General features: G+C 42.2%; 1 protein-coding gene across 3 annotated transcripts in view; it reads right to left on the reverse strand.

The window, feature by feature from the left end:
• The window catches only part of SNX13 (sorting nexin 13), a 69,462-nt gene extending 62,670 nt beyond the window's left edge, over positions 1-6,792 (reverse strand). Inside the window, exon 1 of one of the 3 annotated variants that reach the window (XM_065629087.1) lies at positions 6,562-6,792. In XM_065629087.1, the coding sequence (XP_065485159.1) occupies positions 6,562-6,573 (12 nt within the window). In that variant the 5' untranslated portion in view covers positions 6,574-6,792. The remainder of the gene's footprint in view (positions 1-6,561) is intronic. The other 2 variants (XM_065629089.1, XM_065629088.1) reach the window with 2 other exon arrangements.
• Positions 6,793-24,124: the final 17,332 nt, after the last annotated feature.

Genomic DNA, 24,124 nt, shown 5'->3' on the forward strand with positions numbered 1-24,124 from the left:
ATTTTGACAATGAGCAAAACTTTAAAGCAATCACTCTTTCTACAGTTACACTGCTTGGATATTTCCTCAAGCATGTACACCACCAGTTTTTTAACTCATCCACACAGTGTGGAATGCCAAATGCTGAATATGAGATGACTGAGAACATCAGGTATATTCTTTCACATTGCTTTCAGAACCCATTAAGAGCTATGAGAGAAATTACCCCAAGTCTGAGGCACTGTTTCATAATCAGTTAGTTCACTGTGGCAAAAACTTCAGCATGAACTTCTGAAGTATTTTCTACTTGGCCTTGTCTGACAGCACCGACAGGAAGAGTGGAAATGCAGAGGATATGCTACAGGATATGTAACAATTTAAACTTCCTGCTCAAGTTCATTCCCTTACATCACAAGATAAGCCTAACCCACTGTCTCCAACGCACCAGAAGTGTTGAGCACAGTTATTTCTTAGAACTGCAAAAATACACTGAAGAACGGGAATACCTGATCTTAAAATAGTGATATTTGTGAAATAATAGCATCCTGACACAGAGATTTGATGAAAATAGAACTGGGATCACCCCATTCCTCCCCAAAGCATGGGATTAAAGGAAGAAAGGCAGAGGAACAGACATTAATAAAAATAAAAATCACACTGCAACAGAAGCACAGCTGCATTTTAGCAGTTCATACTCTTCAAAGTAGGCCCCCAAATTCATGAACGTTCTTGGAAAGAAAACTTGTAAAGTTCAGCTTCCTACCCAAAACTCCAACTGCGATGGGATACTGAATTAACCATTTTCAATATCAATGTTATAGACCAACAGATACCTGTGAACTTTTAATTAGGCCATGTTACCCCTCACTTGAATAAAGACAGTGCTTTTTCCACCTGCTAAATAAAAAGCAGTTCTTGATATTTAATATTTTTTATTATCAAAAATTCTTCTAACCAAGGCACAGAAAGGACATCATAAAGGCCATTTGATGCAGGAAGGGACTTAATGGAAAGTAAGCAAGCAGAGATGGGTTTATCTCCTTCTCCTGCTGGCAACTGGTGAAGTTCAAATCAAACTGGTCTTAACTAATCTTGCAGTTACTGTCCAATAGAATATGCAGAGCAGCAGGACTCAAGAAGTTTAAGGGCCACTGGTGAAATAGCTTCAGAATAAACTACTGAACTAACCACTATAGTCAAACTCTGTATTCTGTTCTGGGAAATCTCTGGATTTTCAGAGAATCCCACTTGATCAAAACTAGTTAAGAAATAGCGGGGCTTTTAAAATGTTTGTGAAATGCCCATGTCAGAATACAAGAATGAATTTGACTCACACTGTTTCAACTGCAACACTGAGATCACAGCCCTTCCATATAGAAAACAGAAAGCAAATCAACACGGAAACTTCAGAAACCCACCCCCACTCTCCAAGGATGTTACAGGTACTTCTGCATCAGAGCAAGAATAAAATCAGTGACAGATATTCCCAAACTTTGACAGGATAGGAACTGACCTCCTTTCCAAAATAAATGGCAATTATAAAAGGAGTCCCCTAGCTGATGTTTACTCACATTAAAAAGAAATGCCCGTTTCGCCTCATACCCATCATAAAAATTACACAGTCATCATTTTAAGGTGTAATACTATAGAAATTCTGTAAACAAGGTTAGAGTGCTCTTGTTAAAACATTTCAATGTTTACATCATGAAATGATGTCTCATTTTTTCAATTCAGAAATCTGACATTACTTATTGGGGGAGGGAAGGAGGAGAACAAGCAACTAAGTCCAAGATCACAATGCCTTCTACTTCTTGAAGTTTCTCTCATGTAACTGGATGTGCCAATTGCAATTGATTTTTCTATTATTCCAGTCTTGGTATTCTCAGCCAAGCAATGGCAAAAAGTGCTAATGAGTCTTCAAAATATTATTTAAGTATTGCCAATAACTTACATTCAACACAAATAGTTTCTGCTTTCTAATAATAGCGACTCTCCTAATGCTAGTTCAAATGCTTTGTCATCTTCACAAGGGTGGGGAGAAAGGGACAAACACATTTAAAACAGAGATAATTCCCTAGAGCACAACCAGACAGAGGAAATCAACATTTGGAGCTCCTTCAGCTATCTAACCAGACGACCTATTACTATTTTTATTGAACTAAGGAACTTAACAATTTTCCTCTTTCATGCTGTTTTGGGGAATAGTCCAGACTGACATTTTAAAGTTGATGCAGAACTCTGCATTCAGCCTCAGCAGTTTAGGCACAACTGTATGCTCTAATAGTCCTGAGCATTTAGACACTAGCTTTAAAAAAAAATACCAGGCACATATGACACCCATTCTTTGTAAAAGGCTAATTTTGCTAATTTTTCCATTCCTCATATAATTTTAACTGACAGAATATGGAGTTATTAAAAGAGCCGTCACAGCAAAAATTAGGGATACAAAGCAGACCAGCTATAGTGTAGACTCCATACACAGAGAGAGGCTTTTTATCTCCCAAGGGCTTGCAACTGATCCTCTAGCTAGATCTCATCTGGCAAAACACTGGCACCAAAGCAAAGCCCCAGCATACAAGTTCCACAAAAGGACAGAAAACTAATTTCTTTCCACACTCTGGCTAATTGCCTACACGCTTGAAGTTGTCTTTACCAGCAAAACGTAGTTACATGAAGCATCAGAGCAATCTTCCACAGCCAGGTACCAAGGAACAGAAAATATTAACAATGCCATAGTATATCAATTAGTAAACTGTGAACTGCACCTTTCAAAGCTGGTCTAACATATACATTACAATGTACTACTGTTTCAGTAAGGCTAATTCATTATTATTCTAAAGCAACTTAAACCAAGCTGCTGAGTCAACCTTTATTCTTAAAAATCAAGCTAATTTGCTTGGTTTTGCTTAAAACCAGTACTCAGTGGTTAACAGCTATCAAAGCTTAACAAAAAAGTTTCTTAAATACCTCTTATAAATAAAAAGTAGACTGTTTAAAGGAAAGTAAACACTACATGCAGTCAATGAATTAGCTTGACCAGTTGCAATAAGAAGAAACACCAGCATGTCAGAGCTCATTTTGTATGGCTCATTTTCAGCTGTGGACAAGACAAAAAAAAAGTATTCCTGCTTTGTCAAATCTCAAAAACCTTCTCAACAGTCATTAGTCCTGCAACTAAGTACTCTTGCTAATCTGAGATTTAAGTTGTCGAAAAATTAGCTGCTGACAAATTCAGAGGGAAGGCCTCACTAAGCATCTCAAAGCAGTTTAATGAGCAACTGGAGGAAAAAAAACAGAAAAAGACATCTACTTATTTTTTCTAAAGTGCCTTCTTGAGGCAGCACAGGCTGCAAATGCAGACAGCAAAGGCCATCGATTTGAAAGACATTCTAAAACGTCTTGTAAACTAAGTCCCATTGAGATCCTATTTAATGTTTGTTCCCATCAGAAGTTAAGACACTGTTGACCAGGAAGAGCCAGAGCTGCAGAACACCAGCTGCCTCGCTGTGGTCAGGGCACAACAGTTCCTACCATATAAGAGTCGAGAATGGCGAGGACAGTTGTCTGGAAACACAAGAGAGGGACCATCACAACATGTGTCTGCCACGGCCTCTCGGAAGAGAAAGTGCTGAAACAGTAAGCTGTGTGGAAACAGGCCGCACTGGGTCTTGAAAAGCAAAGGAGATATCTGATAAACAAGAAAAGGGGAACAAGTGAAAAGACACAGAAAGGCCAATCCAACAGGCGTGGGAAATGATCGCTGCAGCAGGACTCTGAACGCACGCAGACAGTGTGACTGCAGAAGCACATTCCGATCACCAAGACGATAAAAACTGGGGAACAGGGTTTGCTAAGTAGGTAAATAAGTATATGTGCTTGGTATCCAACAACATGATTTCTGATCCAACCAAAATAAAAAAAACCACATGTGATATTTTTTCCTGACGGGAAGTGTGATCTTCCCCTGAAATTACTGATTACAAGGTCCTAATCCTAACTGCATCCACACAAGCCTGGACCAAATCTGCTGCAGTCTGCATATACGGATACAGTCAAAGGAAGAAGGTAAGAAACTGGTCTCAAAAAAACGTAGGTTATATTTTAACTGCAAGATAACAATAAATGTGGAACCAGATTCTGCCTTTCCTTCATGCTTAAATACATTCAAGAATAATATTGTCTACATCATTAAATTATAAAACTAACAGTTATAGTGGGGGAATGTTCCTAAATTTTTAATCACTCAGAAAAAAAAAAAATGACAGTGATCTTGGCCATTCTAGATAGTAGCAAATTACGCAAGTCCACAAGTATAAAGTAATTTTTAAAATTTAATTTTACTATATGTTCTTAAATAAAATAGTTACTTTGGGAGAGGAAAAAAACAAAAACAGACTTCCTGACTGTCCAGTGTCCCCCACTCCTCAAAGTTATTAAGATAAACTCAGGCAGCCTATAGACATGTACAGTTTTCACTACTGCCCTGCTCTAATGTCAGTGCTCTATACATTCTATCTCAATTTTCAAGTTTAAAGAAAAAAAAAAAAAAGAGAGAGATTTAGATGTTTATTGAATACTATACATTTATCTGTAGGCTTGAAGCAATCTGCATTTTCCTGAGAAGTCTGTAAAGGGTTCATGGGTGTGACTACATGCAGTTTTCACAAAGTGTTTTAGCCATCAAATCACCATTGGAGCATCCAAAAAAGCAGGCTGGAAAGGCCTCCCTCCAGTTCGCATGTCAGAGGGATCCTCTGACAGTCAAGAGCTGTCTGGTTGTTTAAAGAACTCCCCATTAACTGCTGTTCGGGCAGGCATGTAAAGCCTGAAACTTTGTTAGACGCCCCCAAATTTAAAGTCATCTCCTTGGCAGAGACCAAGCCTGGAATACTTCACCCTGAAGCATCTTGCCTACAAATATTTTACATAAAGGAACTAGAAGTAAAGGACATCAGAACCCAGTCCTCCAGTCACCCAGGCAAAGTATCTTCACTGGTCATCACACACATAACTGATAGGTTTTACTTCAAAAGGCCAGTGGAGCAAGTGTCATCCACCCTGCTAGACCAGTGCTAATTTGGAAAAAAACAAAACCAAAACAAAACCAAAACCAACCAAACAAAAAAAAACCACCAAAAAAAAAAAAGCAAAACATTATACCACTCAATCCACACACAGCCATAATCAAACAGAACAAACAGACCAGTACGTGGCACCGACCCAGAACGTTCTATGCCACCCCTAAAATAATCTAAATTACTACGATTAATGCTTATGCATCACACTCAGCAATACTATTTAATGCAATTATTAACCCTGACCACCCACCACATACTGTTCACGCAAAAATAGGTCATGTATTTCTACAGGTTTAAGTCACTCGGCAAATTTTACCCTCCCAGGGAGATCTGAGAGCTCATGGCACTACAGAACCAGTTTCCTAATGCCCTGAAACTTCAAACTGATGCACACTGAAAGCTTTAGAGTACTTTTTTAGCTATCATTCGGGAAAGCAAAGCTAAATTTTTCAGGTATTGGAAAGCAAGCCTTCACCCGTCAAGATGCTTAAAATATAAGACAACTCAATTTTGAGCAAATAATCTTCACCACAGGATAAAATAACAAATTATAAAACACATCACGGGTAACGCAAACATCACGTTGGAGAACTATCAGTATGCCAGACACCTTGCTGACATATTAAAAATAGAAAATCGGTCGGTCTTTCTAGAGAAAACAGAGTATGGGGGAAAAGCATCATTTCCAGAACTAGAAAACACAGCGAGATTCCCGCCCTGAGAGCACCTCTGGACACAGTGGCCATTTCTAGCCCGCACTGATCCTGAAATACCTGCCTGCCTCACAGCTTGGCTGTCCAGCCGCTTTGGGACAGAAACCCCCCACTGGGGAGAGGCAAACTGAGGCAGCTAACTTCTACCAATTACCTACGAACTCCGGCAACAGCAAAACTATTCGGTTTAAGCCGTTTTAGGGAAGGAAAAAAAAAAAAAAAAATGCAAACACAGACTCTTTACGAAGCTACCGCAGAGAAGGAGGCCAGAGGGGCTAAGTCAGAGCCGGCCTTCGGGGCCCGGGCGGGGATACGTCTCCGGCGCGGCCTAGGGCCGAGGCAGGCCGCCCCTCACCAGGTGCGCCCGTCCAGCAGCGGGGCCGCCGCGCAGGAGCGGCCCCTCACCGGGAGGCAGAGCCCCGCCGCCGGCGGATCGCGGAGGAGGGCGGGCCCGCCCCGACCGGCCGCCGCTCGGAGCAGCCACGGCCAGGCGGGCTCCACCGCGGCGCTGAAGCGTCTCCCTCCCGTCCCGCCCTGACAGGGGAACAGCGCCCGGCCAGGGAGGGCGGAGGGGTGATAAAAGGGGCCCGGCGCTGCCCTGAGTGGGCCGGCTGGCGCCTCTGCCCTGGCAAAGGGCTGCCTGCCTGCTACCTAAGCAGGCTGGAGGCCCCGGCTGCGGGCTGAGCCTCCTGTCCGCCGCGGGCCGCGGCGCGCAGCTGCTCGCTCGGGCGGACAGAGAGGCGTCCGCTCCCCTCCCCTCCCGCGCCCCGCCGGCCGGGCAGGGCTCTTACCTCTGCTAACATTATTACCCCGCTGCGCTGCGGCGCCTCGGCGGCTCTAGCCCCGCAGCATGGTGAAGCCTGGCGGCCGCGCCGAAAGCTCCCCCTCACCCAGCGGGGAGGCGAGGCGAGGCGAGCGCCGCCAGCCCCTGCTGCCTCCCTCAGCGGCCGCCCGCCGCCCCCAGCCCCGCAGCCGCCCTCGCAGCCCGGTCCGGTGAGGCCGCCATCTTGGGAAGCTACGTGCGCCGCCGCCGCCGCTCCCCGCCCGGCGCGCCCGCCCATTGGGGCTGCGGGACGCGGGGCCGCCCCTGCCGGGGCCGGCTCGCTGCCCTGCCCGCCCCGCCCGGGCACGGCCCGGCGCTCTCCCGCTGCCTACCTGGGTCAGGGGGACCATGAGCAGCCCAGGCGGCCCGCTGCCCGGGTCCGGGTCCGGCCCCGGGGCTGCGGAGAGGCGCCGCGGCCCCGTGGTCTGGTAAATCCGGGGCGCGGGTATGGCTCGGGGGTCAGTGCAGCGGCCCCAGCCCGTCGTGCGGCGCAGCGGCCCTGACACACTGCGCAGCCCCGAGGGAGAAGTTGGGGGCAGCAGGACTTGAAACGTTGTTGTCAAAGCCGCTCTGCGCTGGCTTGGGCTTTTTTTTTGCCCTGTCTCCCTGGGACGCCGGTGTGTCTTCTCTCAGAGCTCTGCGGTGCCAGGCAGCTTAATTGAAATGCTTTTTTGAATTTCTGACCGAACAGCATGCTTGTTAACTGGACTTTAAAGTTACAAAGTCAACCTTGGGTCCATTGGGAGAGTAGAAACAAGATGAATTTTCTTTCTATGTTGCCAATAACTGAAAGTACACACCGAAGTGGTAACGGTTTGCAGTGGAGATGGAGGAAAAGCAACGCTGCTGTTATCATGTGAAGAAAACCAGCCTGCTTCAATTACAGCGTTTTTTCCTCCACGAGTGAAAGCAAAGCCCCATTTCTTGCAGAGGCACAAAGAGCAATAGGGAGCTCTTAGGGCTGGTGGGGTTTGTAGTTCTCTAATTTTCCCAGGGATTAAGTACTTAGCACTTCGAGGTTGCCCACTTCTTAGTTTTACTTGTGAGTATTACCGAGTTTCAGTTTTACTCATACAACTGTTTTTCCTCTGTTAGAGACCCAACTGTTAGTCATGTGAATAAAAAAAAGCAGACCCTTGATATTCATAATTGTTTAATTGCCTTTTCTAGATAATCCAAAATATTAACTCTTAAAGTATTTAGTAAGCTTTGTACTTCTGAGTCTGAATTTTTGAACGTTTCACGTTAGCGTTACTCTTTCCTCCAAGCCGATCCCTCAGAGAAAATCCAAATCTCACAGCACACACAACTCTATTTTAAACAATAGGTTTAACAATAACAGAATCACACAATGGCCTTGCACATGGTATTTCACCATCTTGATAAATTAAAAATTGTTTTAAAACATTGAGCAATGGGAGTTGTGAAATACCAATTCCATTGTATTGCTTTGGTCCCCTAACATTTATTTACAGCACTCTGTAGCTGCTCATTTGGAAGACGTATATACACAGCTGTGGTTCTCTGTCTGTGCCTTTCATCACACTTCAATTCAGCCAAACAATGCCCTGTGCTCGGGTCTGTGGTAGAGGAAACCCTGAACGGACCCGTATTATAGCAGAATGATCAGCAAATCATCAGTTATATAATTACGCAAAAACATCAACACGTACTTAGCTGGGTAGGAAATAGAATCAAAATACTTGGAGAAGCTACTGTTTGCCATGTCACTTAGTCATAAATACATTCTCTGGGCAAGGCACAGTATCATGCATTGCACAGTATCATGATAAGATAAATTACCTAGCTTATAAAATCTAAGGGCTAAACAGGAGGTAAAAGCCTCATGGTATTTATGAACATGTATAAAAGATAGTTGAACCAAGGTATTCATCTAGCAAAAGAAACTGTCTCTTGGCACCGTATTTCTTTACCTTGTATGTTTAGATGCATAAGGTAAGGTTTTCAAAACAAGTAATCACCTTTGAAAACTTACCGCAAAACTATATATATCTTAAGTGTGCTGGATGTGAAAGAAAAGCAAATCTTATGCAAATCTCACAGCAAGATGAGGTCACATTTAATACTTCCTACTTGAATTTGCCCCTACTTCTGCTTGAGATTTGGCAGCCCAACACCATACTAGTCTGGGAAGCACCTTCTGTTCTTGTACTGCTGGAATAAACCCACCAATACTTCTACTGAAAATTGTTCCCTGGTTTTACACCTGTCAGCAGAGCCTTAATATTGTTGCAAAATAGTTATTAATGTTATAATGCATCATTCTATTTTTGGTTAATACCATCTCAACTTCTAAAGGGAAAGGTAGCGTAATTGCAACAGCAGCAGTGAGGCTGTGAGGAAGGACAGAACCAACCAGCCAAAGGTAGACTCAAGGCAGAAGAGAAGGCAGCATTGTAAAGGAGGGGTGAGAAGAGGCAGTAGCTTGGACAAAGGATGATGTGAGGGACTTCTTGAAAAGCTAGTCTGCTAGGGGTAGCACAAAGGAGGAAGAGAAAAGAAAGCTGCCCATTACTGAGGAATTAAACAGTTATGTTGCCCCTTCCCATTCTTGGAATAAACTGAAAAAATGTAGGTACAATTTTTTGTATTGGGTTTGTTTGTTTGTTTTCTGGGGGCATTTCTAAATTAGTATGAGCAGGTCTGGAAACAAGGCTTCAACTGTGATTGAAAGGATTCTCAATGGCAGGCCAGAAGCACTTGCACACTTATTTGTTACCCTGCGCCCATCTTCAAGTGCCGATAATGCCATTAAACTTGCTCAGTCATCCATAGGAGACTCATATTCCCTACATTTTGTCCTTGTACCTTGGTTACACGTTGGGGCTGGCAGTGCAATGAGCTAGCGTACTTACGGAAGCGGTGCAGCCACATTAGCACCGTGCTCATCCAGGCAGAGCAGCACACTCAACATTTTTCTTGTCACCTTTGCAAACCCTCAAGCACACTGCAAAGAGCTGTGTTAGGGCAAGTATATATATCTGCAGTCAAATGCCAACTGGCAGAAAGTTTTTGCACCTGGTCTTTAAAATACTCAGAGAATTTTCTTTCTCGTGGGCCTACAAAAATGCTTAATTCAACTAGGAGTACCTTAATGCTGATGGCTGCAAATACCTTCATATTTATAAGACGACCTCTGCCTGTTGCCAAATGTCTTCGAGTTCTTTGCATTTATTACAGTTTTCACTGACTATAAGGAAAGAAAGTTGTCTGATGGTCTAGATTCACAGTTTGAAATCCCACTGCAGATACTGGAAGCTGCGGGAGGTGTCTACCAAAATTACGGGTGAATGCAGCATTAAAATGCGAAATAGAGCAGGAGGAGACAAGGATAGCACTGGCAGGCTCTCCATCCAGAAGTTTATAAAGATTTTTGTGAAATAAGGCATAGTGAGCACACTAAGTTGAGACAGGCTCAGAGACAAAAATATAGTTGCGAGGGGGTGGATGCAGCACACACAGAAGGGGCGCAGGCAAGATTTAGCAGTAAAAGAGCAACTGTGCCAACTTGCAGCGAAGCATAAAAGAGCACCCATTATTTTCCAGCACTGAAAGCAGGGCAGCCCCACAACCTAAATAACTGTTAGCTCACCAGCTTATGAAAAATTAAATCAGTGACCTAATTGCCACCAAGGTAACCTCTGAAACAGCAGTAACCTGCATTTGGAGGGCAAAAGAGTATGTTCTTATGGCATATACAAGAAGACGAGTAAAGACTACGGAAAGGGGAAACAACAAGCATGGCCGGGGGAGGGACAGACTCAACGAGCAACAGACCAATTTTGCTTTATTAAGCAGTTTCATTAGGATGGCTGAGAGACTGTTTCTAACTTAATTGACAAGCCTGAACTTCTGTACCCTTCTCTACAGTCTAGAAAAGATACTTTACAAAATTATTTCTGTATACTGTAAATTATCTCTGATTGTCCATAAATAGTGGACGTAAAACAAAGTTTGGCTTCAGTTCTCTGTTGTTTAAGTTGTCATGGCTCAGGCTGGCAGTATGGTTGGAGTTTGCTTAGGGTTGTTTGGTTTGGGATTGGGGTTTTTTATGAGGGAAGAAGGTGGAGTGGAGGAGGTCTGAAGAAGGTATAGTCATTAAATGTTTCAAGAGTTCAGTCTCACTGCTGAAAAGCAATTCTCTGTCTTCGTGGTTGAATTCCATTGCATTTCAAGTAAAAACAGATGACCCCAAAAGCTGCACAGTAACATGATTGAAAGAGGAACTCAGAGTGTCTTTTATGTGTGAAATTTGAATATGATGTTGTTTCAGGATGTTGCCTATTTTAAGCTCCTTGGTTTGAGCTGCCTGATCAGAAGTTTGCTTTTGACCGGGATCACGACTCAATAATTTTCAATTAAAGAACTCATTCACTTTCTGATTTCTCAGCATTCACCTGAGATGCAGCACAGACAGAAAATGCAAATGTGTGTGAAAGGACTGCTCAAGAAAATACGATGTGAATATTGGACATTAGATAAATAATTACTGAAGAAGCATCAGGTGTAATTCCTGCTTCATCCTTTGCAATAAGGATGCAATATCTGCCCATTGTTCATGTTCTCAGAATTGTTTTTTGGAGGCTGAAATTGCTTTTAAAGCTTTTGCCAGCTTACATTTCTTCACTGTAGTGAACTTTCTGCTGTTCAAAGAGCTGTCTCCAGCTAGGACTGACCTTGTTTGCCTGAGCAGCTTAATCCTAGTTGACTAAGCACATGTTAAAGAGACACTATATTTCTTAATACAAAGAAAGCTGTCTCAAAATGATAATGGTGTCTCTTTCAGAAGTCTATATTAACATGACTAGAGTCATCTCAGAATTCTAACATAGGTGTTGGTCATCAGCTGCTTAGCTTCTGGCCGTGGATTGTCTGTGAAAAAAATGCATACAAACAGAAGGCTTCCTATGCTATTTGCACACTGCTGCTACAGAGGAGAGCAAGATAGGATATAATACTCTTTAGAAGAGTCACCTTAATATTTAAAAATCATTTGGAAGCAATCAATGCAATTCTTTATCTGAATGATATGCCAGTTTGAAGACAAAACTGTTAAATGGAATGCTTTATCTGCAATATAGTATGTTATTCCATTCCCTCCTTCCAAGTGGGTCAGGAGTTATGAGAACGTATCTCTGTGGTTTGAAGATATGTTGCTCTTCAGAGTATTGGCTGTTACCCATGCCTGCTCTAAAGACCGCAACTATCTGTGGCAAAAGGGTTCAGATGGTTTCTCTTCTGAGGCTTGAACTCCTGAATGTGTCTGGCAGGTAAATCAGCCTAAGTGATGGGCCCACAGATCTGAAAAGTACTTGTCTGATGGTCTAGACCAACATTTTGAAATCCCGCTGCAGATACTTGAAGCCTAGCACCTTCGTCGTGTTTGCGCAAGAGACAGCGCCTGGTGGCATGAGCTGCAATTTTCTGTGAAATGCTGCAGCTTGCCACAGATTTAGAAAGCCCAGCAAACCCTCTGCTTCGTGTGTGATGTGACCAGCCTCTGCTGCCAGATGCAGACGGGCACTGGCTCTTGCGCAACCATGACATTGTCGTGTTTGCACAAGAGCCAGTGCCCAGCAGCACGAGCTGCAGTTTTCTGCAAAATGCTGCTGCTTGCCGCAGATTTGGAAAGCCCAGCAAGCATTCCACTTCGTATGCAATGTGACCCAACCTGCTTGGCCTCTGCCGCCGGATGCAGCCAGGCGCCGGCTCTTGCGTAAACACGACGGAGTGGCTCTTGCGCAAGAACCGACACCCAGCAGCAGGAGCTGCAATTTTCTGCGGAATGCCGCTGCTTGCCACAGATTTGAAAAGCCCAGCAAGCACTCTGCTTTGTGTGCAATGTGGCCCACCCTGCTCAGCATCCGCTGCTGGATGCCACCGGGCACCCGCTCTTGTGGAAGCACAACTTTGTTGTGTTAGCACAAGAGCTGGGGCTGGCGGCATGAGCTTCAATTTTCTGCAAAATGCTGCTGCTTGCCAGAGATTTGGAAAGCCCAGCAAGCATTCTGCTAACTGTGTGATGTGACCCACCCTGCTCAGCCTCTGCCGCTGGATCCCATGGGGCACCAGCTCTTGCGCAAACACGACAAAGTAGCGCTTGCACAAAAGCCAATGCACAGAAGCATGAGCTGCAATTTTCTTTGAAATGCTGGTACTTGCTGCAGATTTGGAAAGCCCAGGAACCATTCTGCTCCATGTGCGATGTGACCCACCTTGCCTGGCATCTGCCGCCGGGTGCTGCCGGGCGACAGCTCTTGCGCAAACACGACAAAGTCATCCTTGCGCAAGAGCCGGCGCCTGGCTGCATGAGCTGCAATTTTCTGCGAAATGCTGCTGGTTGCCATAAATTTGGAAAGCCTAGTGAGCATTGCACTTCGTATGCGATGTGACCCATCCTGCTTGGCCTCTGCCACTGGGTGCCGCTGGGCACCGGCTCCTGCGCAAACACGCGTTCGTACTGTTAGCGCGAGAGTGGGTGCCCAGCCACACGAGCTGCAATTTTCTGCAAAATGCTGCTGCTTACCCCAGATTTGGAAAGCCTAGCAAGCATTCCACTTCGTGTGTGATGTGACCCATCCTGCTTGGCAAGCAGAAGCATTGCAGCTTAGTCTGCTGGGGCTGCCCTGGAGTGACACCGGTGGGGGTCTCTGGGTGACCTTGAGGTAACACCAGGGGGGTCTCAGGGTGACCCTGCAGGTGCCCTAGGCTGACACTGGTGGGGTCTTGGGTGACCCTGGGGTGACACCGGGAGGTCTTGTGGTGACCCTGTGGGTGCCCCAGGGTGACACAGGGGTTGTCCAGGGGTGACACCAAGGGGGGTCCCAGGGGTGGTGGGGTCTCGGAGGGACCCCAGGATGAAACCCGGTGGGGTCCCAGAGTGACACCGGAAGGGTCTCAGGGTGACCCTGGGGTGACACTGGTGGAATCTTGGGGTGACTTCTTCATGTTTGCACAAGAACCAGCTGCATGAGCCGCAATTTTCTGCAAAATGCTGCTGGTTGCCACAGATTGGGAAAGGCCAGCAAGCATTCCGCTTCATGTGCGATGTGACCCTCCCTGTTCATCCTCTGCCGCCGGATGCTGCCGGGTGCCGGCTCTTGCACTAACAAAACCTCGTCGTGTTTGCACAAGCCCCAGCGCCCAGTGGCACAAGCTGCAATTTTCTGCGAAATCCTGCTGCTTGCCACAGAAAAGTACCTCTTTTTATTGTGCAAGAATTAGACCAGCGTATGGCACTGCTGCTGACATGAGGAGATCAGCAACACATCTAAGGTCATGAAGGATCTGTTATGGCATAATCTTACATAGGCTTTTGCAGAGTGACTCACACATCTGAGTATTAATCCTTGCAGCAAAGGCATATCCTAAAGTAGGACAGTGAAATTCTCCATATTAAATCCCATAATTTCCTAATAATTCCTTTTCTCTCTTGAAATTATTCCTCTTGAAATGCCAACTTGAAAAAGGATTTGTAAGCCTAAAACGCATGTTTTGTCTTTCCCTTCTTCCTTGATGTCGGGGGATTTAACAAAGGGTATCACTTTTTCTCTAGGCCGAGCATACAGTACTTCAGAATTATTTATGCCTCATATTACAAGGAACAGATGCTGCAGTCAAATTACATCCTCACATTAAAACAACAATGCAGTCACATATATTTTATTTGGAAACACTGCCTATAAACATCACTTAACCTGGACTACTCTGGAGTCAAAGTTGACGTTGCAAAGTTTCAGACTAAGCTGAATTCTCTGAAACAGCTATGCACAGGAGTCTGCAATGCAGTTTTGAGTTGAAATTCAGATCTGCTTAGTCATCATACTGATAAGAAATTTTGGATTTATGCAGATTGATTAACAGCCTTTTATAAACCTGTTCTTGCTAGATTCCCACAAGGATCACCAGTTCACTTTTGAGATATGAAATAACTGTAAGAAAAAGCCTGATTTAGTCCAAATTTACCAGTGATTTGGAGGTGAAAAAAAGGAAAGGAAAAAAGAAAATATGTGTTCTGTCCAACTTCGATACATGCTTGTTTTTAACATTGTTATTTTGAATTTTTATTAATCTATTCAACTGAAAACTTGCCAATTAAGAACAACATTAGCTACATCAAGTTCTTCCTCAGTACAAGATGCAATTAAAAACTTTTTTAATATCTTCAAGTATTTCCAGAGTTAAAACCCAAATAGCAGCTATTTCTCTAAGCTCCAATATATCTGACGACAGTGACAAAGAGCAAAGCTGGAACAGAGATTTGCTGGTTACAAAACATAAATCAGCTGCATTAGATCTTTCATTGCACCTTTCCGGAGCAGTCCAATAAACACACAGAAAATATACCAGGGGAAAGAAACAAAACCAAGTTAGCAAAAATATACTTATTGCACAATATTAAGATTAAGAAAAAAAAATCACAGTCCTGTCTGCAGCTGTGAAAAATAAGCATCTGCCCTGCAAAGTCTCCTAATATTCACCTTCATCCACCTGTACACTCTCCTCACTTTAAGCCATCAAAAACTTTTGTATCTGTTAACTTCACTACTGGAATAACTTTTAAAAAATCATTCTAAGCACAAAACTAAAGCAAATGTGTTCAAATGTCTGTATGATTGTGACAAAAACAAATTTAGACATCTGACACCTGCCTACAGATTGAGATTGGACAGCTCTATTCCAAAGAGTGCTCCACAAGCAAGTTATTATTTCAGAGAACAAGTCATCAGTATCCTGTTCTGAAATCTGGATATTTCCAGAACTCAGCAGACCTCTTTATCACTTTGGCATTCTGTACCCAAAAATAAAGAGACAGAGCTTTGTTCTCCAAGGACATTTATTTCTGGGATAATAAGGAAAAATACTTTTCTTCTCTTACCCTAGGTAAGAGCTGTGAGTAGAATTGCATTAATTAGTTGGGATGCACATAGCTAGCACTGGGCAAGTTACACAGAAGCTGTCATAGCTTTGTAAACTCCTTCTTAAATCTTTATATTATGTCCAGAGAAAGCTCAATTGTGTAACGAATTACAGTGGCCTGGAATGAATTGGATTGCGGCACTGAAGATACAGAAAGCAAAATTACATCTCTTTCCACAGAACATTTTCCTTTTTTTTTCATTTGTAGTTAACATTCTCATAATGTATGTAAAGTACACAGCTGCTGATTAAAAGATTGCAAAAGGGATAAGGAAAAAAATCTTTCTAAACATACAGAATGAAATTGAGTGGCACTTTGTGATTTGTTTTCCAATTAGGAATGACATTTAATTTTAAGCATTGAGCTGTTTTTAAGATAACATTTTGTTGTTTCAGGTGCATATGCCTACTACTGTGATTACCAACTAATTTTCAGGATTTTAGGCACAAACCCAAAATTATTTATAGTTCCAGTTTTATTGATCACAGAATCACAGAATCACAGAATGTTAGGGATTGGAAGGGACCTCAAAAGATCATCTAGTCCAATCCCCCTGCCAGAGCAGGAAAACTTAGGTGAGGTTACACAGGAAGGCGTCCAGGCGGGTTTTGAATGTCTCCAGAGAAGGAGAATCCACAACCCCCCTGGGCAGCCTGTTCCAGTGTTCTGTCACCCTCACTGAGAAGAAGTTTCTTCTCACATTTAAGTGGAACCTCTTGTGTTCCAGCTTGGACCCATTACCCCTTGTCTTACTGTTGGTTGTCACCGAGAAGAGCCTAGCTCCATCCTCGTGACACCCACCCTTTATATATTTATAAACATTAATGAGGTCACCCCTCAGTCTCCTCTTCTCCAAGCTAAAGAGACCCAGCTCCCTCAGCCTTTCCTCATAAGGGAGATGCTCCACTCCCTTAATCATCTTTGTGGCCCTGCGCTGGACTCTCTCCAGCAGTTCTCTGTCCTTCTTGAACTGAGGGGCCCAGAACTGGACACAATATTCCAGATGAGGTCTCACCAGGGCAGAGTAGAGGGGAAGGAGAACCTCTCTGGACCTACTAACCACCCCCCTTCTAATACACCCCAGGATGCCATTGGCCTTCTTGGCCACAAGGGCACAGTGCTGGCTCATGGTCATCCTGCTGTCCACCAGGACCCCCAGGTCTCTTTCCCCTACACTGCTCTCTAATAGGTCATTCCCCAACCTGTACTGGAATTTTCACGATTTCTAGATTATTATGGAAGCTGTAGGTTTTAGCTTTTCACTGACTTCATAAGTATTTGCGGTAGGCCTTTCTCTCCAAGAACAGGGGAAAACACAGCTTGTTATGCAGATCATAAATTGTCCTAAGGTCAGTTTTGAGGTATGTAGGCATTTGCTGCTGATTTGACAGGTTTAATCTTAAAATCCAATGGTCAAACTAATAAAATGTACTTTCTTCATAATAAATATTTGTAAGTTGTTTAGTTAAAAATGACAACTGTTACAAGGAAAATGCACTTTTTTAAAGTACCCCAACTGTATGAAATGCTTCATAGGAATAAGTCAAACTACATCTCTACTGCAAACTTGCAAGCAAGAGGCCAGCAGCGACTGCTACATGCTCGTGTTAACCTGACATGAATTGACTCTGTCTTTCTGTGCGCCCTCTTGTTCGCTCCCATCATCTTCCTCACGCAGGTACAAGCCCTGAGGCTTCCAAGTGGGTGCGGTCGGGCAAGTCCAGAAGCACATGCCACACATTTGGCAGCAGCATTTAACCAGCAGGATTTAACTGCATTAAACTGACTGTATAATCACGACCCGATTCTGCAAAACCGTAAGTTCAAGTTTTGCATCTTAGAAGACTGCACATTTTAATCATGTTGTAACTTATGTGATACTAAGCAGAAAGCAGGAGACCTATGGAAGAGAAATCTATTTCCATTTCAATCTGATACAGCTGAGAGTAATAAGGAAAACTGTGATGAGGGAATTAGTAGGTTGGGTATGTCCTTTTTATATAATATCAAAAATACATTTGCCACAAAGTAAAAAGAGGAAGGACAGGGAACTGGATTATTTCCTGTTTTGCTTTCAGAAAATTGTTTACTTTGAAATGCTTGCATGTCTTTAAAAATGGTTTAAACAAACCGCCTGGATTAAATCAAAACTGTAATTATGATTCCATGAGTTATTCTGTGTGTTTTAGGACTGAGGCTTTGATCTCTGACATGCTATATCATATTAGTGTTTATTATAGACCACCATGCTGCTACTTGACAAACAGGTAATCTTTCATGATGCCAGGACTAGCATATAATTAAAGTATCTTGCTGGGACCATAAAAATAATCTTTTTTCCTATAAAGCTTAATGCTGTATTTCAATTTTGTTTTTCATGAGTGATTGGGAAATTTTTCAAACCAAATAAATAGTCAGCTGTTCTTTATGTATCTGCAGTTGTAAAATATGCAGATTACTGCTGAAGCGTTTGTTTTAAATTGTATTTTCAGTTTGATTTTTATAAGATAAAGTTGTGTATGTGAGCACATATGTATTAATATATGTGTGAGTGTGCATGCATGCACACATGCATGTTTATATCTCTTTCTGTTTTCCATTAATATCTTTGAGCCCTTTGGCTGATTCCAACCAAATTAATGTAGGACCGGAGTTCTAAAAATAAATACATTCCTACAAGGGTTGGAAAATGGCCCAGTAAAATAAGGAAATCTTATCAGCGTCCTAATTAAAGGAAAGGTTGTCATGTAAGCGCATACGTTATTAGACACTAGAGAATCTACCCTGAGGACACCCTATATAAATATCTCACATGTGGAGAAGACGGATTTTCTAGACATTCAACATGCACAGCTGTCTGGTTTTATGTTTTCATTATTTACCAACCTTGGAATTGTTTCTAAGTCTTTCACTTATGTGTAGCCTCTGATGTTACAAACATAAGCCCCCAGAATACCCGGCTTTATGAAACTACTTGAAGAGTTCTAAAGGACAGCTGATGCCTCCATCCAAGCAGGCAGAACCTGCTACAAGGACATACACCCAGCCCTGCTACCCTGTCTTCCACCCTCTGGGATCTCCCAAAGGTTTGTGGAAATACTCTGCAATCAGATTTCTAACTGAAATGTCTAAAGATAGATTTGCAAAAGCTTCTCACCCCATTTTCACCTATGAAGTCATAGGCCAACCTCCATGGAGTAGCAGAGACTTAGACCTGCCAGCCACTTTCAAAGCTTGCCCATGCACTAGATCACGTAGCTTAAAGGAACTGTAAGTACATGAAACTTTGTGCCTCACTTGATTCTTTACAACTATTTTTTTCCTATTTGTCTGATCCTTCTAAGCAAAATACTATATAGTGGTATAAAAGTTTATCCTTTCTTATGAGTCTCACGTGTCTTGGGTACTTTCATCAAAGCTCTTAAACTTACTTATTCTTGTGTGATCTTGAATTTCTTTAAAAAAACACACACGCAAAACGTAAGTTTCTTAGTTTTGTGGTTCAAGAGAAAACTTTAAGTGATGTAATGATTTCAAAAGAAATAAAAAAACCCTACAGCCCCTTATTTAGAAAAATAATCTCAGATTGTTTGTAGACTGGTCTCATAATTTTGACTCATGACCTTTAATGTCCTTATATTGTCCTCGTATATTAATAGTGTATCTTAACTGGACAAAGAAGTCAAAGGGGACGTGCAGAACATCTGTAGCAACAGCAGTACTACAGTTCCATACTGCTTTTAGATTTTTTTGTTTGCTGTAGTCTAGAAAAGGCACTCTCCATTTGGCATAAGGTATAACTCTACTATAAAAATGTGTCGTAAGTTGTAATTTGGTCTTTTCTAGTTATTCTATCTGCAAATATACTCAAAATGTTTGATGAAGAACTGAAGTTTTCTTATCTGCATTTAGTGTAGAAACTGGGAGAAGAAACTGGTTTATTGTTACTCTTACTTTAATTGATGGGCATTTGATTTGGCAATAGATTTTCCAGGTTCTAAAAGGCTAAGAAAACATAAGGACAACAATTTACCTCTTTAAAATTAATTATGGAGGAAATTTTGGAAAATAATCATCTCTGCTTGAAACTATTGCTTTAAAGGCAAACGGCGGTCAAAAATAAGTGGATTATGTAGCTTTTTCCTGTAGTGTTGTACAGATACAGTAAGAATTTAGAAGCTTTTATGGAGTTGATGATCTTTTATGGAGCTTTTTGGGAATATTGGTATTTCTAAAATATTTTACTATAGAAGCTCATATGGAAGAACACTGATGATAAATAAAACAGTCTAATGAAAAACTTTAAGTATCTGTGAATGCATTCAATAGTTCAATCATAAAAACATATTTATAGCCAAGAGATTTCAAAATAAAATGGTTGAGACTCCTGTAATATCTTTCCATAAGACCTAGAATTACAAAACTTATAATTCTTCACAATTTTGAGCTAAGAACATACTTTCAAACACCAGTTATGAATGATAAGGAGGAATATAAGCTGCCTTAAAAACTGGAAATTAATATAAAAGTTTGATTTCCTGTGGATTTATGACCTAGTCCTGCATATACTGGCACAATAATCCCATACTCACTGCAGAACTCTGGTCTTCTCCAAGACCTTTGCTGACCTTCCCCCTAGCAATATCTCCAATGTCCACCATGATTTGCAAATATACTCCAGCACATCCTATATCTATCTTAGTACCTGTTGGCTGTATAAGGCAAAGCACATGGTATGACCAGCTCAGTTACGTGTGTGCTGGCCTGTGTATGCAGATCAGCCAAGCATTTCTGTCAAGCAGGATGTAAAATGTCTGCATTCTTCATGTCCCTCTTTAATGAACATTAGTAGCAGCTCTCTTCTCTTCCCAGGTGTCATTTTTTTTTCACTGAACTTGAGGACGTTATGCCAACCGTGAAACCTCAGTGCTTTTGTTGTTGCTGATGCTATGGGTTCCTCCAGAAGAGGAACTTGCAGAAGCACAATCATTTCATAACCCTTATTTTTTGAAGAAAACAGTCCCTGGATTTTGAGTACAAGGTGTCACAGATGAACATTTCAGTTGTGAGGCTCGTTCTGCATTGTCTCAGTCAATCCAATTATGATTATGTTTATTCATGAAAATCTGTAGTAGCTTCTGATGCTCTCCTAAGCTTCTAACAGTAGTGCAGGAATACCTTAAGATGCTTTATTTTGTGAACTTTAAAACAATCTATCTGAATTTCCTCTTAATCATATTATCTGCTTTCTCTTCCTCGTATAAGCCCCAGGAGACCTAATTTAGTGCATGATATCTTCCACAGTGACGCCTCTACCTTTATGCTTAGCTGAACAACTGACTAAAAATTAAAAATAAAAACCTCTACCATCAAAAGAGGAAGCTGCTAATAGGTGTATAAATTCATAAAATTATTTAAAGTCAGAAAGTATATCTAATATATCTGCCAAACAGACAACAATGCCAAAAAATACACTTACTATAAAATTTGTGAAAAAATGTTTTCAAGTATTACTGTCTTTTATTCATCACCAGAATTGCTTGGTACAAAGCCTCTTGAAGAGTGAAAATTACATTCTCTGCTGCAATGCAGATCATAACTAATGGGAAAAAAGTGAGGATTTTCTCCACAGTCTTTGTCCCAGCTGGTTTTGCTAACGTTTATAAATGTATACCTATGTTCAATTATCTTTTTAGGATGATTATCTTTCTGAGAGGATGCCAGAGGCTGTCTCATTGTTTAATTATATCAGTTGGGCTATTCAAGACAATATCTTTGAGCTACTTTTTTTCAGCAGGATAACCGTAATTCTGTAACCAGAGCGAGTCTCCTGGTGAATTGAGACAGCGGGTTCATGTCAGGGCCATGAGTGCACAAGAGGCTGCAACTGCTGTGAGATGCCTCACCTGGGACCTTCACCTGCGCAGCCACCACCATTGGCCTAGGACCTCCATTTAAGCTCTGGCCCAGGTCATTAATCACTGCCTGAGCTCTGCTTTTTTTTAGCCCTGTTTGTGGGAGTGTTGTTTTGCTTAGACTTGTTTAGATTTTGTGAGTTAAACTAGGACCTGATTTGTTACCTTGCCTTTGCCTGGTGATAGCTGGTAGGACCCATAGTTGTCACTGTCCTTGCTCTGCTGTGGTGTGGTGGGACTGTGCCCTGTTGGTGAGGTCCTGCCTGTGCTGTGCTCATCCTTGGCTCTCCTTCCCTCAGGGGGCAGCCCTGCTTGTCCTGCTCCTTGACAACTTCAGGCTCTGTCTGTTGGCCACCTTGACTTCCTGGCTTGGATTTTGTTTCATTTCTTCAAATACAAAGTCTATCTATAAAAGGAGAAAATGGTGAGTTTTCATCTTAGATTTCATTGTACCAAGTAAAAATGGGAAGACAGACACGCTTCTAATTTTGGAAGAATATTGGGAGATCTCTGCTAACCTGGAAAGTTGCTGATACAGAATTTTTAGTAAACTTAGCCAATCAAATTTACTTCCTGGCTGTAACTATTAATCATTTATTTATTTAAATGTCAGCTTAATATACTGAATGTTGGTCTTTCAGGCCTATTACCATATATTAAACAACCTGGAAAGTGTTTTGTAGTGGAAGTTTGCCTAACGTACTACTTCTGTACGCCAGAAACAACAAATGTTCAGTTTGGCCTGTTGGGCTTTACTAAGAGTATAACACCGAAGAAAAACTTCGTGTAACCTCATCTAGTCTCTCATATGAAACTTAAGTCCCTTACCATTGACTGTGATGAATGGAGAGCTATGCCAAAACCATCAGTTTTCCCTGTGTGCTACCAACCTGTTTCTTCTGAAGCCTTCTTGCTTGACACCTCAGAACAGAGCTAATAAAACAAGCTCCCTGTCTAGAAGTATGCAACTAATTTATTGCATGATCTAAATTTCTACAGTAGCATGTGAGAAAATGGGGGAAGGAGGAGTGGGGAAAGCAATATGAGTAAAATAAACAAGAACATGCTTTTCTAGGAGAATCAAAGGTACTGGATGCTTCCTTGTATTTTGAAAGGTCTTGGATGGTTTTTCACTCATCTGACAGATAATGTTGGTTTTATTTGGGGGCTATGAATTGTCATGCTGATCTGTTTACCATGTGTAATTCTGCAAGAAGTGTTGGACAACATAGCACAGTGTTTTGTTTTGGAATGTGCTAGGACATAAGATGAATTTTCCACTTCAGTAGAGCAAGTCAAGTCATGGAAGCTGATTACCTATTCTGAGAATAGAGCTCTGCTTCCTGCAGAAGTGCCTTGTAGGTGCCAATGCTATACTGGGCTAGCAAAACTAATTCCTGTCAATGAGAGACCACTTCAGTGTGAAACCTAAAGGTTACAAGACGAGTGTGGAAGGAACGCTCTCATGAGCTGCAGCTGAGAACTGCAGCTGCGTATCCAGGAAGTGTGAAGTATTTTACACATCATTTATCCACTGACAAGTGTAACTCCAGATCAATGTTTTGGTTTTGTTTGCTTTGCGGCAGTTCTAGACAGCGACTCTGAACTTCTGAAATGCCAGACAAGGGCAGGGAAACAGAGTTGCTCTGTTTCTAAGACATCTAGTTTAAATTATTGCTAAGTACTCTTTCAAAAGCCGTTTCCCCTCCTGCCACACACCCCAGGGCATGGGCGGGAAATGGGGCTGTGACTCGGCCTCCTCCTTCCAGTCCTCTTTTAACCCCATTTGGTGCCAGCTCAGGCACACTTTATTAAGATAACTTATTAGTCCTGGTTTCTTTCTGTCAGAGGATATGATTTTTTTTACTGTATAAAAACACCAGGTATTAACTGGTAACTCTTCACTGATCAATGCTTGGAGAAACAGGGCTTGACTTAGCTTGTGAAATTTAGATATAAGCACTTCTTTCCTCAAGCAAGGACTTTATCCCACTAATCCTGCATCTCTGTCAGTATTTGGTGTATGCATTAAAGTATTAGAATTTTTGAAAGCAGACTGCAAGGAAAACTTGGTATGTGTTTGGGTGCCCTGTGTTCTTCATTGTAAACTTTATCTCTTAGCTTATTCAGTGACAACAGAAATAGGAGCAGGTTATTAACTAATGCTTTTAGCTAAGCTCTGCAATTTGACTTCCAAATTGCATTATGGAGGGTTTCTGCAGCCAGAGGCATACTCAGAGTGAAGCAGCATCGCTCTTCAGTGCAGCATTATCTACGAAGTCACTTGTGTGATTTCTGTGGTCCTAGAACAAGTTGGCAGAGTATGTGACTTGTGAATAGGCTCAACTGCAGCAAAGCAGATCATGTTTGGCAGGTAGAGACATGGATATTTCACCCCTTCTCTTGTCTTCCAAGATGCAACTGACATTCAAAATTCCAGACTGTGGAGGTCATACATTGTGTTTGTTAACATTAGAATTGGGTCATTACAGTTTATTTTTATACCTCCTATTTCTTATCTTGCAAGTATTCAGGCAGCTAATGAACAAAGGCTGCCTGGGCTACTATTAGAGTTAGAACTCAGCCTCTGCATAGATTTAAAAAAAAAAAAAGTGATCAGCTGGAAACCTAGATTCTGAAGGAATTCAATTGTCTGGAGAAAAAAAAGTATACTT

This window comes from Caloenas nicobarica, chromosome 2, assembly GCF_036013445.1.
Source record: "Caloenas nicobarica isolate bCalNic1 chromosome 2, bCalNic1.hap1, whole genome shotgun sequence".
Taxonomy (NCBI): domain Eukaryota; kingdom Metazoa; phylum Chordata; class Aves; order Columbiformes; family Columbidae; genus Caloenas; species Caloenas nicobarica.